At 35.3% G+C, this 20673-nt stretch overlaps 1 protein-coding gene across 15 annotated transcripts in view; it reads right to left on the bottom strand.

Moving 5' to 3' along the window:
• Nucleotides 1-20673, bottom strand: part of MPP6 (membrane palmitoylated protein 6) — a 47917-nt gene that overhangs the window by 19330 nt on the left and 7914 nt on the right. For 4 of the 15 annotated variants that reach the window (XM_039342081.1, XM_039342069.1, XM_039342079.1 and 1 more), the window contains exons 2-5: nt 4650-4768; nt 1654-1806; nt 985-1137; nt 156-383 (exon numbers count right to left, since the gene is read on the bottom strand). In XM_039342081.1, the coding sequence (XP_039198015.1) occupies nt 156-383; nt 985-1137; nt 1654-1806; nt 4650-4766 (651 nt within the window). In that variant the 5' untranslated portion in view covers nt 4767-4768. Of the gene's footprint in view, nt 1-155; nt 384-984; nt 1138-1653; nt 1807-4649; nt 8832-14466; nt 16265-16297; nt 16387-16476; nt 19195-20673 lie in introns of those variants that run through there. The other 11 variants (XM_039342080.1, XM_039342072.1, XM_039342078.1 and 8 more) reach the window with 8 other exon arrangements.

The following is a 20673-nucleotide window of genomic DNA, read 5'->3' on the forward strand; positions in this document are numbered from 1 at the left end:
CATATGTTTTAAGTAGCTCTTAGCAAAATATTAACTGCAGACAGCTGTCACCTTTAAATATGACCATAGCTGAGTTAACATATTTGATTAGACTGAGGAAAGAAAACAAAATAACATTCACTATATAGCTTCAAATCAAGGACAATACTACTAACCTGTTGGGGAACAATATTATCTCTGTAGCTAGGAAGAATCTTCAGAGTGACACTACCACTAATACTCTTCAGGAGTTCTTGCAATTCTTTTGGATTGTTTCCAACTTCATGACCATTAACCTCTTTAATGATATCACCTACATGTAGGAGACCTTGTCGGTCTATCATTCCTCCATGAAGGATTCTTGCAATCACCAGGTCATTATTCTCCACCCTAAATGTCACACCCTAAATGAACATTTGAAGGGCATCAGAGTTTATCTCTGAAACATTTATCCCCATTTCAGAACTAGAATCTTAACAACGTGATTTCTTATTAGTTGACATTACATAAGAGCTGTTAAAACTTATACACTGTTATGATCCTGAAATCCAAAAGCAAGAGTATTTCATATAAGGAATTGACTTACAAACATGGATTTCTCACATTTTCAATTTACTGAACACAACTATTTTAATCTTTATCTAACTTATTAACATAAATTTATTTAATCTACTCTATTTACTGGTTGAAGAACATGCATAGATAAAGCAAGTCTTTAGCATTTCTTCTCCTGGGAGCATATTAGTGTTTTCAATGAAATGTGTTATTCGTTCTTTCATATACACTCACACACTGAAAGCTTGCAGTCCCACAAAAGCACTGGACTGCCTCAATATATAAAAACAGGTTTTTAAAGAACTATGTCTCTCCCACTATACTTTTATATTTTAGTTTCTATTCAAGAAGCATTTTGCAATCTTATAACTTTAATAATTAAACAAATGAGAAACATTATGCAAGTCTGCCAAATATATTTATATTTAAGAGGGGAGAAGTCATACTTACCAGAGGCTCCCCTGCTCTTTTATGAATTCCAAGTATACGAATAGCATCGACTGGTACTATCTGATTGTTCACTGAAGCATTATTTATTTCTGGACTAGAGGGAGGAGATTCATAACATTTTGATGCCACAATATCATGAGCTTCTAAGAGTGACTGCAAATAGAGAATGGATGAGATGATACATTTAATACATCTTTTTTTCTGCTATAATTGGCCAATAATTACACAGAATAATTTGAAGGCCCTTTCTTGGCAATCCAGAAGGGTCCTACAATATTAATAGGGCAACTCCTCAATTTTGCAAATAGCAACTGCAAAATATGATAAACTCTACTCATCATACAGAGAATTTTTCTACAGATTGCTCATTTTAGCATGTTTTCTTCAAGTCAAAACAACAGAAATGATCCAGTTCAGACAAAAAGTTAAATTATAGTCTAATCTGAAGTAAATTAAATAGAAATGATAATTGAAGTTATTAATCAATCAAAATATATTTATAGTTCAAAATCAAACACATCTGAAGTTATATCTTCAATCTAACATTAACACAGTATTTTTTAGATCTGAACCATAAAGTCTTGTCTTTAAAACAAAAGCTATTTTAATATGTTTTACAGCAATTGAACAAAAATATATTTAATTGTTAAGACTAGAAAATACACTTACTAGAAAGTGTGGTTCTTTTAGTATACCAATCAATTCGGCAATATTTTCATCTTTATTTATTAATGGACTGATGTCTTCAAGAATCTCATTGACCAGCTCCAGATTGTTATCACTCACAGCCTCAAGTTTAGAATCTTCTAATCGTTCATGAGCCTATAAAAATTACAGAACAAGCCATACAAACAAGAAAAGTATATTTGATTTACTATTGATTTTACAATACTTACTGGGTATTTTGATAACAACTCAGGTTGACCAATTATATTGTACTTTCTGCAAATTGTTATTTCATGCAGGATTTTTATCTTTGCTTCAGGACCCTTGAAAAAACAGCACTTCTGCAAATATATTTTTCTGAATACTTGTTTTTACTCCTAGTAACTGAAGTAATATAATAAGATTAATACACAGCCTTTTGGAAATAGTAAGGCACAATTATGCTTCAGATTCTGGTATAGATTCTCCCCACAGATAATGCTGATGTTATAAGGACTAAATATCTTACAAAATAAAATGTTACATGAAAATATATGTACCAATATGAAATGGGTCTATACTGAAAGATGGTGTTTTTAGGATAATCAAATTAGCAAACTAGAATCATTATTTTACATCTGCTTCCTTACGATATGTACTTTTACCATAGTAGCCTGATTCTTTGCTTTAAAAATATGTAGGGGCACCAGTTCCCAAGTCTTAAAGCATTACTCTGCAAGACTGCAAACTTAATGCAAGGTAAACGAGACTAAGAAAGTATAAATCACACATACTGTATTCAGATTAGCAAAAGCAAAGCTAATTTTTCTCCATAAATTTATCTTCAGCTGGGAGGAATACAGTAAGGAATACCCACATTTATCTTTTTTCATCTGATGCCTAGAATAGTGGGGACAACCTAAATTTAAATCATCCTTTCATCAGGTTGGACTAGACCAGGGGTAGGCAACCCAAAACACTCAAAGAGCCACTTGGACCCGTTTCCCACCAAAAACAAAACACTGGGAGCCGCAAAACCCTTTTGATATCTAAAATGAAGATAACACTGCATATATCCTTTTTTACCTTTATTATAGGTGTGTGTATGTGTGTGTGTGTATATGTGTATATATATATACACACACACAGACACACACACACATATACACATTAAAAATAAAAGTAAAAATATGACTCTTGGGAATATCCATACTATTAAAACAATGATCACCAAGAGAATTCTTTAAGAGAATAAAATTATATACACACATAGGTTAAAAAAAGGATATATGCAGTGTTATCTTCATTTTAGATGTCAAAAGGGTCTCTCTCTCCCTCCCTCTCTATCTGCCCTTGGTCTGCCACTCCTCTTTCCCCACTCTCTCTCTCTCCCTCTCTCTCTCTCCCTCTCTCTCTCTTTCTCCCCCCCCCCTCCTATCTGCTACTCACCTGGCAAGCTTCAAGCTGTTGTCCAACAACTTCCGGGGTAGGCAACCTCGTCTCTTTTATGACTCATGGACTTCAACTCCCAGAATTCCTGAGTCAGCCTAGCTGGGCTAGCTAGCTCTCTCCTGCCCTTCCTGCTTCCTGCTTCCTTCAGAGACGCAGCAAAGGGAGGAGCTCCGCCCAGAAGCTTTTCAGCTCCTCGGAGAACACTGTGAGTGCACTCTCTTTTTTACACACACACACACACACACACACAGAGAGAGAGAGAGAGAGAGAGAGAGAGAGAGAGAGAGAGAGAGAGAGAAGCAGGGAAGCGCAATTCCTCTCTCTGTCTCTGCAAAGGCAGAGGAGGCTGGGAGCCACAGGGGAAGGCTCAAAGAGCCGCATGCGGCTCCGGAGCCGCAGGTTGCCGACCTGTGGACTAGACAGTCCTTCACTTACAACCACAATTAGGAACAAAGTTCACTACATAGCAGTCATTAAGTGAGTCACGCCCAATTTTATACTGCATTATTAACTTGTTAAGTCTGCTTCTCCCATTGACTTTGCTTGTTGGAGCCAACTGGAAAGGTTGCAGTTGGCAATCACATGATCTCAGGATGCTGCAATGAATGAAAATGCATGCCAGTTGCCAAGCATCCAAATTTTGATCATGTGACTATGGGGACATTATGACAGGTGTAAATGTGAGAATTGGTCATAAGTCACCTTTTTTGATTCCATCATATCTTTGAACAGTTGTTAAATGAATGGTTATAAATCAAGGGTTACCTAAATAGTATTTACCCTTTTGGAGAAGAAACTGCCATTCATCTATTAAGTGTATACTGAAGAAACACAATATCAAAACTTCAGATTATAATTCCCTATGCTCTCTATATACAGATCAGATATCCTTCTTTTATCTTTTCACAAGCTATTTTTGAAACATCAAATTAATGCATGTTTACTGAAATCTAGAAGATGAAGTTAAAGATATTTAATGGTCACTTGAGAATTACCACAGCAATTAAAATAATTAAGTTTGGAGGCCCCACATCTGAACAACAATGCGATCAGAAGAATGTATTCCAACCTTCATACCCTCTTGCATATCATATTATCTCATACACTAAATATCAGCAATGTTTATGCAACTGGTCCCCATAATTCAGTCTCCCAACTCTCTGGAGGGCCATAAGAAGTCATTATTGACATGGGGCATTATCACATAGGGGTTAGAGCTGCTACTGTCAATAACAAAACTTTGGGATGGGGTGGGGGTTAGGGTGATATGGGAAAAAAAAAAACATCCTCCAGGTAGGATCTCTAACTTTTCCTAATTCTAAAACCATTTAGAATCCTCCCAGAATAGATTACAATTATCTTGTTAAAATTCAGCAATTTTTGCTGCTAGATTATAGCAATGCACTCTTGGGGTATTCTGGAATCCCCTACAGTTTGCCCTCTCTTTGAAAACTATTTCATAGTCAATTCTCCTCACTTGATGTATCAGGAATGTCCAAGGAACTAGCCTACATGAGAAGGAGCATTGAACTTTTGGAAATTAACTGTCATAAATAAATATCTCATACCTTAGCAAGTGATTTTACAATAGGATTTTCCATAATTCCTTTCAAGAAAATAAGGTCTATTTCTTCAGCTCCTGATGATGAGGGTAAATCGGTAAGATTATCCAAAACTTGCTGCATTGCTACTGAAAAGAAATACATACCAGTAAAATACTTTAGACTTATTATAGCAAATATGTCTCTATTTGCTTTTGCTTTTAAAATAATTGTCAATAAAAGTGACCAGTCACTTAAAAGCCAAACATCAATATTTTTCTACTTTAATGTTGGTTTTGAGGAAGATTATAAAACCAGTAAGAAACCTTTTGGCACCTGAAAGCTAACAAATTTACAAGTACTCTTGGCTTAATGATTGTCCTGTTTAGCAAACAAAATTACGATGCCCCTGAAAAAATAGCTTTAGAATTAGTCCTCTCATGACCATAGTAGTCATGTTTATACGTAATGACCACATCACTTAGCAATGGAATTGTTGGTCCCAATTGTAATTGTTAAACAAATTGTTATATGGGATAAATAATTGAGCATTCATAAAAGTGGGAATGGGTGAGGGTTCTTCATCCATTCCTTCACCTACTTTTGAGATAGAAAAACATCGAAGTGGGATAGCTTCCTTACAGCATGGGAAAGATTGAAGAAATGAGGAATCAATCCTGACAGTTTCCATTCATTGCCATTAGACAGAGCTATACTCATTAAATAGGAATTGTTTAAGCATATGGAAGGACATAATCCTTTAAAAGTGCCAATTACAGTAATGCATAGCAACCCATCTGTCCATTTATATATCACAATTAATTGAAAAGTAGAGAAGATATTGAAATACATATTATAAAATTAAATAGCCTACCTTAAGGTGTAGATCTATATGCTAAGATAAGTTTCCATAGTCCCAATATTCAAGTCACAGTTTCTAATTTCAATAGTACTGTTTAAATGTGTATTACTGTAATATAAGGGGCGAAAAACACTAGTACAGCGTTTCCCTGAAAACAAGACCCGTGTCTGGCAGGCGAAGGGAGGTGGCAGAGGAGGCTTGTTCTGCCCGATCCTTTGGCTGCCTCCGCCTGTCCACAGCACTTACCTCCTCGCCACAAGGCATATTCTGCTGGCGCTGCCCTCGCCTTCTGAGCCTCTGCCCTGGGAAGCCCTGTAAGCTGTTGCAGCTGTGGACAAGCAGACAGTATGAGGAGCAGGCGGGCAGCTTTGGTGGGTGTCTGGCAGGCGGAGGGAGGTGGCAGGGGAGGCTTGTGCTGCCTGGTCCTTCAGCTGCCCCCACATGTCCGTGCCACTCTCCTCACCTGAAGGTGCATTCCACCAGCACTGCCCGTGCCTCCCAAGCGTCTGCCCTGAGAAGCCCTGTAAGCCGTTGTGGCTGTGGGCAGACAGAGGGAGCGGGCAGATGTCTGGCAGGTGGAGGGATGCGGCAGGGGAGGCTTGCGCCACCTGGCCTCAGCCTAAACCATGGGAGAATTTGAGGGAAAGGAGGCTGTGACTGCCACTGGGCAGGTGATCTGCGGGGCGAAGTGGTGGCACCATGACCAAGGAAAGCCCCTCCAGCGGCAGATGCAGCTATTGTGCGGCGGCAGTAGAGCCTCTTTCTATCACTCCCCTCTGGCTCCAAAACAGCAGAAGGGGGCCGGGTAAGGCGACTGAGCCTCCCCTGCCCATCATCCATAGCATGGCAGTCCGGCTCAAGTGGGGAGTGAACGGGAAGAGATGGGCAGGCAGCTGGGTCATTGAACTGGTGAGCAGAGGTCGCCGAACAGGGAGTGGCCTGGCTGTGGAGGCCCTGAGGTAAGCAGGTGTGGGGCATATGGGGCAGCTCTACCCCACCTGCCTTGCTTCAACTTGTGGCGACAGCACCAGTGTGACACACACTCTCCTGTCCGATTGCAGCAGTGAACAACCGTACGGTTGGATGGAGTGAGCGAGCTCTTACCTAGGGTTATTTTGGGAGTAGGGCTTATATTAGGCGCACACCAAAAATCAGGGCTTATTTTCTGGGTGGCTCTTATTTTCAGGGAAACATGATAACTACAGATATTTTTCAACTTAAGACTGGTCATTTAATGACTGTATGGAGATACAATTGCCTCCGAAAAGGTGCTTTATAACCCATAAAGCAGCCATATCATTCTAGCCATATCAAAATGTTGCATCCTCCTCCCATGGTCACATGACTGCATTATGGGCTTAGAAACTGACTAACATTTATCATCGATTGCAGATTCTGTAGTCATATGACTGTGATTTGCAACATTTTTTTGCCCTTTCTAGTGTTTTTGCTGGTTTCTGGCAAAAAAACACCCTTTTAGGAGAATATGTTAGCACTTACAACCTTGTGGTTCACTTAACAATCATGTGATTCAGATTTACAACATCTTGATTCTCTTAATGATTGCCATATAAACAGTCATAAAATTGGGTCTGGTCATGTGGGTTCCTCAATTTACAATCATCACAATTTAATGATTGAAATTCCAGTCCCAACTGCAGTCATGAGTTGAGAACCACCTAGAGCACTAATTTTATCCTTCAAATGTATTTAATTTTGTATGTATGTATAAGTGCAGTAAAGCAATTCACATATAAAAAGCATGTGTAAAAACAGGTCAAGGCAGAAGCACTGGACCAGAATGATAGTTACTGATCCTCAATACTAATTTAATGTGCATTAATGTACGCTAATGCTAGCATTAATTTTTAACAATGATTAAAAATAATGATGACATCGCTGAAAACAAAGCACAGTAATTGAGTATAGCAGACATCTCTAAGCTTGCTTTCTGTAGTGATTAGAGGCAATCAGAGAAAAAATTAATTACCATTTTAAAAAGACAAAGCACATCAAATACGAACTAACGGAATTGTTAAAAATAAAAGATTCTTCAATATTGCCCATAAGGACTACTTCAAAAACAGAATTTCAAGAGCTTATGAACCACTACACATTATCCTCACAATAGCTTTCATTAAATAAAACTAACACCTACGTTCTTAATATGTCCTCGCTTAAAAGGAGAAAAATATTTTCTGGAAAAATATTACTAAATAGAAAATTTAACCATGTAGTACCATTCTTAAAGTAAACATGTATCATACAATGAAAGCTTTTTAAAAACTTTGCTATATCCACACTTTACAATCAATACATCTCCATCTCCTTCTAGCAAATAAGCTCTCTTTGAAAAGCTTGTGTAGGAGGCTAATGACAGTTACATTATGCTTTCAGGAATTCTGACAGCATTTTTTCTTTAGTTGATAAGCCAAAATTGTTGTCAACTATACTAAAATTTCAGGAACATAATGCACTTTTATTAATAAAAAAAATGAAGAGCTAGCAGCTGTGTAGGTAGTAGCAAGAATTGTTTTAATACTTAGTTGGGGCAAACTCAGTTCAAAAAGACGCACGCAAAATATTTCTCATGTTCCTTTGTACAATATCTAATTTAGGGTAATAGTACTGTATTGGCTGTAAACTAGAATTCACTGTTCCTTTCCAAAATTCATTTAAAACAATACACTTTTATTTCCATAATTCAGCTGAATAGCCAACAGCCTTATTTTTAGAATAAACAAATAGATAATCAAGCCACAATATTTAAACTACTGATCTTCTCTAGCCTTTGCTTAAACACATCCAGTGATGAGAAATCCACCCTGTATGTTTAACCAAGGGACATTTCTCGTAATATCAGTAGATGATGATGATGATGATGATGATTATTATTATTATTTTATTATTTAAAACCAGCTTTCTATGACCTGCACCAAGAGAAGAAAATAATTATTGACTTCTGCATAATCATTCTCTCAAGTTATTTAAAGAGCACTATGATATTTACAAGTAGTCCTCGACTTATGACCGTAATTGAGCCCAACATTTCTCTTGCTAAGCAAGGCAGATGGTAAAATGGAGCAAAACTCACTTAACATCTTGCCATGTTTATTAAGTGAAACACTGCAATTGTTAAGTTAGAGACAGGTTGTTTTTTAAGGTTGTTACCTGAATCTGACTTTCCCACTGACTTTGCTTGTCAGAAGGTTGCAACAGATGATCATATGAGCCTGGGACTCTGCGACCGTCATAAATATAAACCAGTTGCCAAGCCTCTGAATTTTGGTCACATGTCCATGGGGACGCGGCCACAGTTGTAAGTGTGAAAAATGATCATGAACCACTTTTTTCAGTGCTGTAGTAACTCTGAATTATCACTAAATGAATGGTTGGAAGTCAAGGACTACCTGTATTTATTTATGAATTTACATTTAAATAAATTTAAAAATAATTTATGAAATGTTTGCAAGAAAACAACCAAGCTCAGAGAGCACCAAGGACCCATTTATTTATTTATGTATTTTAATCCTGCCTATATTATTTTGTTCAAGGCAGTGGAAATATCCATCACACCTCAATCCTGAATTGAGTTGAGAGAGATGAGATGGACTGGCCCAGTCATCCCAGCTGATTTTCATGGCTAAGATGGGACTTTAAGTCACGGTGTCAATTTCTAGTTTGGTGCCTTAACCACTAGACCAAACTGACTATTCCCACTCTGTCTCCTTCTCAAGGCTAAATATTCCTAATGCCTTCAATTTTTCTTTATACCTTTATACCATCCTTTTTGCTCCTTTTTGCACATGGTGAGCGTTATCTAAATCCTTTTGCTAAACTAAACACAATGTTTGATATCAAGTCTACCACTGTAGAAGAACCAGTATTATTTACATAATTTTGAAATTATACTTCATTTGCTCATATTTAGTTTGTAATTAATTACAATTCCATGATTCTTTTCATATGTCCTACTACAAAGTCATATATCACGGACCCCATCTCTGCATTTAATTTCAGTTTCTTAAGTAAAATTTTCATTTGCTCATACTAAATTTCATTGTTACTTTTAGCCCATTTTTCTGAAAGTATCAAAACTGTTTTGGGTTTTATTTCTCTTTTTTAAAGTATTACTCTTCTAATACATTTTGTATCCTTTATAAATCTAATAACCATTCCATTTACCTTTTCATGAATAAAAATGTTGAAGAACTAGGATTCTAGAAAAAAAAGCCTATCTAGCTTTGTTTCTATTTGGAGACCATTTTTAGATTACTTGCTTGAGAAAGATAAAAATGAAAATTTGATTTTAGGACTTGATTAGATTTGTTATGATTAATATTGTGTACTTTTATTCTTATTAGACTTAAATTCTTTAGACCTATATTAAGTTTATTTTTAAACCTAGAGTAAGAGAGTTTTTTATTATATATTTTAATGTTATTTTGATTGATTTGATTTGTATATTTTACAAGACGTTTTTATGTTTTGTTTTAACTTAGAATAAGAGGTATTATATATTTGTGTCTGTACTAAAGAAAGTCAGAAATCAATTCCCCACTTTTTCTTGTCACTTTTTCTTGTCACTTTTTCTTTATTCCCCTTTATTATTTCCTCCCCATAATTTTTCCTTTTCTGTTATTTTATATTTAATTTAATAAAGTTGATAAAAAGAGAGGAATGATTTAAAACTGAACCATATATGTATTTTATAGCTATTATTTGCATTATGACAATAGTTCATAAAATGTGACCATCAGTGAGAATTTATATTGGGACTTACAATCAGATTTTTGGCCCATCTAATCTAGCAGTGTCAACCCAAGCAGCAACTCTGCTCCTGTTTGTATCTGGAGTTACCAAGTACAGAAGGTGTAGATCAGAGATGATTCTGAAATCAAATCACGTTTTGTCTTGTAACAGATTTTATTACTGGTCTGACCCCTAATCCAAATACACAGAGATGAAACCATGATGCCAGTTGGACTTTGTTCCCACTAAAATAAGTTGGACGTGCTTATTATTATTTACACTGATTTCACAACCTTATGTTATACTGGAATCAAGATCTTTTTTTATGCCCAAGACAGTACATATTATCAATAGGCAAACTTGACATGATGTACTTCATTTTTTTTTAACTTTCAAAGATTCATCAATAGGATATATAAAGAGAGAGCAATCCACAATACATAAAAATCAACTAAAAGGATGCATGTCAACAAAAAGGACAGTACAGCAGTATAATCAATAGCAGAACAAATACTGCAATTCCTTCCTCATAAAAACCTCATTCTGGCTTCAACCATCCAAAGAATCTTTTACAATCCCTTATTAGCCATAGGCAGTTGGGAATGTTAAGACAAGAAATTCAAAACATTAGAGAAGGGGGTTACCAGTTGCCTTTCTCTTATTCTAATTTGTAAAATATTCTAATTTGTAAAATACCAGGTTTTAACTTCAGCCATTCCATTGTTTCTTCACTACTCAGTTTGACCTACCCAAATGACATCCACATATATCTTTAAATTCTATGGAAGGGTTTGAAACTCTATTTTTGCTAAGTGTTATAGCAGAGGTCAAGAAGGCTAGAATTCCTGTGGTTATTTCAACTTCCTTTGTTGTGTATAACTAAGAGTCCAGTTCAAAAGTCATTATGAGTTTTTTCCCTGGACGACTCATTCTTTGTCACTTTATGTTAAAGAACAATGTTATGACCATAGTCCTAACTTTGTTGAAACAAGGCACACTCCCTTTGTTTGCAATGCAGACTTATTGTAATAGTATGCGGAAGGACCTTGGGAAACTGGGTAAAGAAACAGTACCATGGGAATGGTCAGATAAGAGATGCTGGGGGGGGGGGGTGTTTGTTTGACTTGCAAGGTTGATGTCATCCTCATAGGATTAACTAGATAGGAAAGACAACCAGATGAGCTAATTCTACTTTATTTTAAAATTATATTGACAGAAGTTTTCAAATCTGAAAGTACAATCCCACGCCCGTCTCCTTTACAACCCAACATTTCTCCTGAGAGTGTTTTTTGAGCCTCTTGCCTCACGCAATGTGTGGGCTAAGCTGTCTGTTATCTGATCTTTTCCTTGGCAATGTCTCTTTGCCCAATCTCCCAAGGTCTTTCCTGCATATCATTATAGTTATGTACTATCCTAAACCATTATGTTCACATCCCTCATTCCTTTTTTCCTTAAATAATGCCCTGCTATAAATCTACATATATGCGTATACATTTCTGATATAAATACATACCAGCCATTTCCAACTAGGAAATAAAAATAATTTCAATCTGATACCACTAAGACACTAGAACATACTATATTAAGAACAACAATAACTATTTCTCTCAAAAAGAAAGACAAGAACTCTTTAAAAAAATAAATTTTCGAGTTGAGCAAAATATTGTTGAATTGAGCAAATTCTTTCTGAGTGGAGCAAAATTCCATGCCTCTTTTTTGACAAAAATATGGAAATTGTTTACCACTGCTTTTTCCCATGTTTTTTCCATTGCCAGTCTAGCCTATCGCTCTAGTATTTCCTGTGGCCTCCCATGAGTTTTTCAGTTATCAGCCACATTCATCAAAATTTCATGGGATGTAAATAATCTTATTAATTTAACATCCACTACACTTGACAAATGTACTTCCATGTGATAATCAGTATAATCAGATTCCAAGACATCCAAGACATTTGTAGCAATGAATTTGATAAAAAGCAGTTAATATGCAGAACTTTTAAAATGTACAATTTTAAAAATATTTTGAGGGTATTTGTATTTTCTCTCCGTCTTGGTGAACAACCAATGCAGGTAGTCCTTATTTAGCGACTGACTCATTTAGCAACCATTTGCAGTTACATTTGCAGTTACAGGAGGGATGAAAAAGTTACTTGTGACCAGTCCTCATATTTTCTACTTCTGAAGAGCTATAAAGCAAAGGAAATCTGAAGTAACAATCACAGTTTTACTTCGCAAGTGCTTTGCTTGACAACCAAGCTGACAGTCCCAAATGTGGTCACTAAACAAGGTGTACCTGTAAGATTATCTGCTCTAGATATGTCTAATTTTTTTTAATCCTGCCAGATTATTGATCTTGACAACATATTTCAAAAATTAAACCAACAGCCAAATAATCATCCTGGTTTGGGATCTTTGGAAAAAAGTCACTTTCCATGAGGAGGGCAGCCAAATATATTTGATTAATAAATACTGTATGTTTAATGCCTTTTAAATAATTATTATATAAGGCTTTAGATAATGACTGATTTACATTTCTCCTCTTTTATTGGATTGCTGTATGCCACCCAGAGTGGCTTCTCATGAGATGGACAGTTATATAAATTTGATTAATAAAAAATTTAATGCTTTTAAAAATAATTATTATATAATAGTTTTAGATAATAATTGTCTTATACTTCTACTTTTTTATTGGATTGTTGTATGCTGCCCAGAGTCACTTTTCATGAGATGGGTGGACATATAAATTTGATTAATAAACAAATTAATAAATAATAATAAGTCAAATACACCCTTAGACTGTGATATGAATAGTTCAATTAGGATTCAATACTAGTTTGATCTAGTCATGTCTTAGGCATGAAATCTGACTGGATGTCCTTGGCCAGTCATTTTTTCTTAGCCCAACTCGCCTCACAGGATTGTTGTTGAGGGGAACATAAGAGAAGGAAGTAAGTGTTGGATATGTTATCTTGAGTTATTGATAAAAATAATAAAGACAGGATATAAATAAATAAGTAAATACATACATGCATATATACATGGGAACAATACCCATTTAATGGCAGGGTGCAGGTGGGAGAGGTTATTTTGTTAAAACTGGCAAAACATTGATAAACAATGTAATAATGTAATCTCTTGCTTTCTGGTAATTTATCATGAAAACCATTAGTAGAATTGTCAAAAATCTAGAACTATATGACAAATTAACTGAAAGAATTGGACATTTTCAATATGTAGCAAATTTAGATTCCATAATTTATTTTACTTATCACTGGATTATATTCAAGAATAAAAGCCACTGTTTCTTTCCACTCTTTAGTGCCTTCTAAACTTAGGCTGAGAGGAATGGTCTGGCCAGTTATGTTGATATAATATTAACATAGCAAAGCCAGAAATGATTGGATTTCCATACACCAACATTCCCTACCCAGATCTTTGGTCTTGGCTTTGCCATGTGGAAATCCACCCGCTTGGAGGATTCACTAATTATTGGAGTAAATAATAATGACAGTTTTATAGCAGGTACTGTTTATCTAGGAATACAAGGCATTCATTTAGCTTTGCAAAAAGCCCATCAAACATTTTGCCCTGTATTTTATAGCACAGGAGCCCACAGCTCATAATCAGGGCCAGTGAGATCTTCCACCCCCTTCTGGCATCCTGAAAGTAGGCCACTCTACTTTCAGCAACTTTTTGTTATTTGTAGAAAATTTAAAATGCAAATTGGCTGCTGCGACCTCAGCAATGATCAACAAATAAGATTGGCTTATTTCTGTAAAACAAAGACTAAAAACTGAATTTGTCAAGGAAATAAAAGATTAAGTGACACTGATATTATTCACTGGAATTAAATTTTCTTGTTCACTACAAGTAAAAAGAGAAACCAATTGTGTATATACCTTTCTCCATCATTTGAAACATTTCCTTTTGTTGATTTTTCTACTAGTGCTAACAATAATCTGAACTGAGTCTAGAAATACAGCAAAAATCAATGCAGTTTTGTTGACATAGATGCAATACATTTTTCATAACCCACATCTATTAACAAGAAAATTACATGGTTTCAGAAGGACTTCCTTTTCTATTGGCATAAAATCTTATGCTGATTGTATCCAATACAGTATCATCATTAAGCATTACATAAACAAGCACTATAAGAATTTTCCAAATGGCAAATTAGTTATTCCCAGTAACAACCTTCAAATATGGAAGAAGGCAGATGACAGCTTACCCATCAAAAATAAATTTCTCCCCAGATGTTAAGAACCAGGCCTAGAGAACAGAATAAACATGCGCTCCTGATAAAGTGCTGGGAAGAATGTCAATCTCTCAATATTCCACCCAAGGCATACTCTACAGAAGGCAAAAAGAGAGTGCTATAGATAAATCCCTCAAAGGAAGTATAAAAAGGTTTCAATCAACAATCTATAAATGAAGATGCAATGCAATATGTTGACAATAACAGAGTGCATACAGGTACGTAGTCTTCAATTAACAACCATAAATGGGATCAGTAACTCAGTCACTAAGCTATTCAGTTGCTAAGTAGAAAATCATGTAACTGTGATAGGCTTATAACCTTACTTTCCCCTTTGGTCTTAAGTGAAATATCATAGTTGGTAAGCAAAAAACCCCACATGATTATGACGTATGATTTTACCTCTGCCTTTCCCTATTAACTCTGAATGTTGCAAGTCAGTTGTAAAGCACACCAATGGTGATCCTTTGACTGCAGGACACTGCAATTGCTGAACGTATGAGGACTGGTCGCAAAGTTTTTTTAAGTACTGTTATCACTTTGATCAGTTGCTACAAAAGACAGTCAGTAAGCAAGGACTACTTGTAATTCACTTTCCCATGCTTTCCCTCAAGCTAGTAGCTCTATAATTTTACGGAAATGATACATTTTGTGATACCTTCAAACAGAACAGATACTTCAATAATGCAATATTGCTACATGTACAAGACTCATAACCAAAAAGTACAAAAAACAGTAGTCATTTTAAATTATCATTTCACAAATATCAATACATAAGCGCTTGACTCTTCCAATTAAAAAAATAGTAATAATGTTGATTACACCAAGGTTTCAAAGTTATCTAGTTATAATTCCGTAGCTGTCTAATCATTTATTTAAAAATTCCACCGCATTCAATCCCAAATAATTATCCTACAATAATGCTTAGTGTTCGGTTACATATATAACCCTCCTGAAGGGAAGACTTGGTTATCATAACTAAGAATCCACTGCAATTATAATATCTTTTTCACTTCCATAAGCTTTTACAGAAAACTCAGCAGATGCAGAAAGTGGGATGAAATCTTGTAATACAACAAAAACTGTTACTCTATTTTAGAAAATATGACACAGAAAAAGTAATTTTTTGTAGGATTATTACTCACAGACCATCTCACTTGTACTGTGATTTTAATTATATAAGTGTAGTCATCCAGGTACACCTACTAGGTGTCTTGTTAATCAGCATTCTCACCCTAAATGGGCAATTTTGTTTTTATTCTGTCCTAAAATGTGAAGTCTGAGAATTATCCCAAGGTCAGAATTCCCTCTAGGCTTCAATCTATTTGAGAACATGTTATGATCACCCATTTCATTCAAAAACTGCAGCCTCAAGGTAGTCAATATGAAGATGCTTTTAATGGATAGGTAAATAGACTTCATGATTCAACTTACAAAAAATGTTTTATTAATCCAGATTATAATTTTTTACATGAATAGCAGCAACTTTCCAGAGTTTTATGACTTCTTTTTTCAGAGATTTTTTTCAGAAAGACATGCACCAAATCTAGGACTTTTTGACTGAAAGAGGTATATTGCTACCTTTGCAAAGCTATGTAGTATATTATATAGAATTTTGTATAAATGTATCAGCTTCTAGAAAATATAACCTGTAGTTTTTAAATCTTGAAAATATTCCAAATAATTCTGACATGATGTCAAATCATAATGCAACTGATTTCTTCATGGTCTGGCAGCACGTGCAAACCAATCCACCAGAGAATAATCAGGAAATTATGTTTTAAAAATCATGGCTTAGAGTTACCTATAAATGTATCCTCAAGGTTTTCTGAAGACTTCCAGCATCATTAATGAAACTTTTACTATCTAAACCTCATATCATTATACATCTATCTGTGGAGACATAAGATTTTATGGTTAGAATTCACTCAAGGGCAGCAATTACCAGCCTATATAACTATATGGAGATAAAAAAGTCTTTACCAAGTTGCTGTGAAAGGGTATTTTCTCCGTAACATCATTAGAAAGAGGTTTGCATATTAAATTTGGGCTGTTCAAAATGCATATTCAAGCAGACCTTATTTGGCAAATTCAAAAGCTGAAAAACATTTAAAATCCAAGCTTATATTAACATTTTTTAAAGAAGAGTTACCCAATAAAAACTTGCTGTCTATTCAAAATTGTTATTTTCCCAATGTAACTTATGTTATTTTATATCCGCTATCATTCCATTCTACTTCAGAGTTCATTGTTTTAATTTGGGCTCCAAGAATACATTAAAGTGTTGATATGGTTAGTGTAGAACACAGGTGTCAAACTCACCGTGTCACGTGACGTATTGCGACGTATCACAACTTTTTTTGCATTGCTGCACCTGGGGTGGGTGCGGCCTCTGCATAATGCAACTGGCCCATGGGGCAATTTGACAGCCCTGGTGTAGAATGTATGTAAGCTGCCCTTCAACTGTAAGTTAATATGTCATAATTTTCAACATCCTCTTTTGTGTCAATTAAAAACATTTATCTTTCTTCTCAATTCAATAGTATTTACAAGCATAATTTCTCCAACATACATACCTGAAATTCTTCTAGAAGCCCTGAGACTCACAGTAATTGAATTTCTGAGAATCAACTTAATTCAAGGTGAAATTTTTGAAAAGCTGTTCATCTGGGATAATTCGAACTGTACACTATTTAATTTCTAGTTACACTTACCATTACTGCTAATTAGAAATTATATATAAACAGGGAATTACATTTATGTTAGAGAATGAAATGATCTTGCTTTCTATCAATAGCTTCATCAATGCTCCTACTTACGTCATATAATTATATAGCTTAAGGCTTCTGAAATAGCAAAAGAGTTTCAAAAATCACGTAACTGCAGTTTTCAGATCAATGGCCCCAAAAGCTTTTAACTACTAATTCAAAAAACAGTGATATGTCACATTCCAACTATTGTAGACAGGAATGTAGAAAATTAACCAATTTAAAAGTTTTTCTTTAAAGCTCAGACATGCAAAAAAAAGCACAGCTTAAAATGGAGATAACACTCCTTAAAATTTCAAGGGATTACCAACTAATGAAAAAAAAGAAAGAAATACTTTAAAAAAATAAGATGTCTTCACTATGTTTATAAATCCAAATTCTTTTAAATAAATGACTTTGCTGACTATTATGAAAACTGACGTTTGATTCTAAGATAATTATGAAGAGTTAGATACCAAGACAAATATTTTTTAGAAACAGATACTAAGACAAATATTTTCTTGGTCTTAGCTATATCAGTTACTTTTGCAAATCTTGAAACAAGTGGAGAATTTTAAACTTTGATCCACAAATTATAGCAGTTCTGATTTTCCTCCTTTTAGTAAAAATAGCTACAGCACAATGTATATAGATACAATGATGTGTAAACTCTTATTAGAAATTCTAAAATATATTTTATACATTCTACACACTTAATTCTGTTCAAATTCACTTAAGTGAACAGGACTATTTTTTGAACTCACACAGAACTGTATCCTTTACTTTCTCTAAACTTGAAAAAATATCTGCATTTATTGGGGGAGAGGTATGGGCTGAAATGTAGATTTTAGCAATTCAGAATTCCAGAACTTAATGGAACATCCAATTATACAGATTAAGTGCGCAACCTATATAAGCTGCACTTCAAGTATATCTTACTATGTCCTATGGCTGTAATAATAAAGCTATTATCGAAGGTCAATTAACGCCACTCTCTACTGTGTCAATTGAAAAAGGAAACTAAAAAAATCCCTTCTCTCTCCTCTAAATTCAACAATATTTACAACCATGATTTCTTTTACTCACACCTGCAATTCTGCTAGAAGCTCTGAGACTCACTTTCCATAACAACATTTAGGTTTAGGATGCAAAATAATTTATTACATAAAATAGATTAACATCTGATTACTTCCCAATTCTATTCAAGTTTTCCTTCTGATTAAATCATTTGCTTCATTAATCATCTGCCAGTTTCCTGTTCACTCTTACTTAGGGTTCTAGACCACAAATTTTTAAACTTTATCAGGCCAGGGCATCTGGTAAACTTTTTCGGAACTCCTGACCAAGAAGTAGAGCTCTTGTGATAGAAAACTGGCTACGTTTGTGGGAACGTTTTTGCCTTTAACCTCCCATGGAACCCCTATCAGGTTCTCTAAGTCTGAAAAACCTTGATCTTGACTAAATATCTAACTTAAGACCACAACCAAGTATACATCATTTTAAATGACATATTATATCCTAACCAAGCAGTTAAGTTGGGTCACCTAGCTATTATTTTGGTGAAATACAATGGAAAGAGGTAAAAGAAGAAAGGGATTGGGGACAGAGGGCCGGTTCTTTGTGTTCCAGTTCCTGTATAATCATGTTATGATGCCTGTGCAATAGTATTTTGATGCTGCTCAGTTCAAGCTTAGAGAAATTAGATATGATGGAATGTGCACCTGGATTAGCAGTTGGCAGGGGAGGGGGAGAGAGAGAGAGTTTTTGCAACACAGAACTTTCCCAGGGAGGTCCATATTAAGAGACTACACAGTCCTGAGTGGGAAGAGGTTCGGGTAGCCACACCTTAGAGCAGTGGTTCTCAACCTGTGGGTCGGGACCCCATTTGGGGTCGAACGACCATTTCATGGGGGTCGCCAAACAACACAGACCGCCATTTTTTACCCCCTTTCCTTAGCTGTGCTACTCCCTTTTATTCTATTGGCTTTTGAAAGCCAATAGAATAGACTCTCTTGAATAGTCTAATTCTATTGGCTTTCAAAAGCCAATAGGAATTGTCCAGGCTGTCTCTGCCCTGCTGAGCCCGCCAAAAGTCCCATTCTGCAAATGGTGCTGCACCAGTTGAGTAGTCCTCGACTTACGACCAGTTAAGTAGTCCTCGACTTACGACCTGTTGGGGATCGTGGCATTAAAAAGGTTGAGAACCACTGCCTTAGAGTCTCTCAGTATGTACCTAGTAGGCTAGAAGATTATAGGTGTATTTTGCAAAGATTCTATCCATTAGATGTAAGCAAATAAAGGACTGGACTTGATTGGATTTTGCGGCTTTGTGCTTGGATCTGACATTATCTGTGGTTTAAAATAGTGAATGTAGCTGAAACCCCAATGATTTGAATGGCAATACAGTACTTCCTTTCTATGCTGGTAGACAGATGGGGACAATATGAAGGATGGCAGTAGCGTGCAAAAAATAAGTGAGGAGGAAAAACCATCCACAATTGGAAGAATGGAAACATACACTACTATTTAAGTGATAAACACAAAATGAATCAACAGATTAAACTGTTTTCCATCAATGGGAATAATTAAACAACCACAATGTTTACTGATCCACACATTCTTATATCACACATAAGAAAATCTAAACTTGCCTTTCACAACAGGGTTGTTGTTTTTTTGTCATCATGTTGTATGTTTTGGAAACTACATGCATTTACTCTTTCTCTGCTTCGTAGAAATAACTAATTTGTTAAAAAAGATGTAGGTTATATCAAAGGTAATAATAATGAGGAAGAAAATAAAAATGGAACAATAGCCATATTATGCATCATTGTAGCTTTTTCAATCCCCGTTAGTCTGTTTTGCAAATACTTACTAAAGCAGTTCATGAATGCTAGTTTGCTCTCTGTAGCAGACACAGAAAATAATGGGAGAATTTATACAAAATTATACTCCCAGTTTTACTACGAATGTGAAAATTCAGCCAAAGATTGCTAAGTACATAATCCTGAAAATTGGTAAAGTTATTTTAATCAGCAAGACAGAAGGAAGAGCATAACCTCTAGTTGTATTTCATTTCCCACTCCACCAAATGACAAGCTAGTTTCTTAATAATTGATAAATAATACACTGATCGCATCTATTCCTATGTTCTGAAAACCACTAGCCACATTTTTTGTGGCTTACTGTGTTATATGAATGCATTGTGATCAAGAAAATTTGGAGAGATTTACTTATTTATCCAATTTATATGATCAGTTATCTCAAAAATGACTTCAGGCAGCAAACAGTTAAAATGAAATTTAAAAAGTTAATACACATTACAAAATTTAAAATATACAGCAGCCAAGCAATGTGAACACAAATCACTAGCATAACTAAAAAGTGGGTCTCTGTAAGGATTCATGCCTTGGGCACAAAGCACCATGTTCCA

Source organism: Crotalus tigris, unplaced genomic scaffold (genome assembly GCF_016545835.1).
Source record: "Crotalus tigris isolate CLP2741 ecotype Arizona unplaced genomic scaffold, ASM1654583v1 scf7180000017774.6281472, whole genome shotgun sequence".
Taxonomy (NCBI): Eukaryota; Metazoa; Chordata; class Lepidosauria; order Squamata; family Viperidae; genus Crotalus; species Crotalus tigris.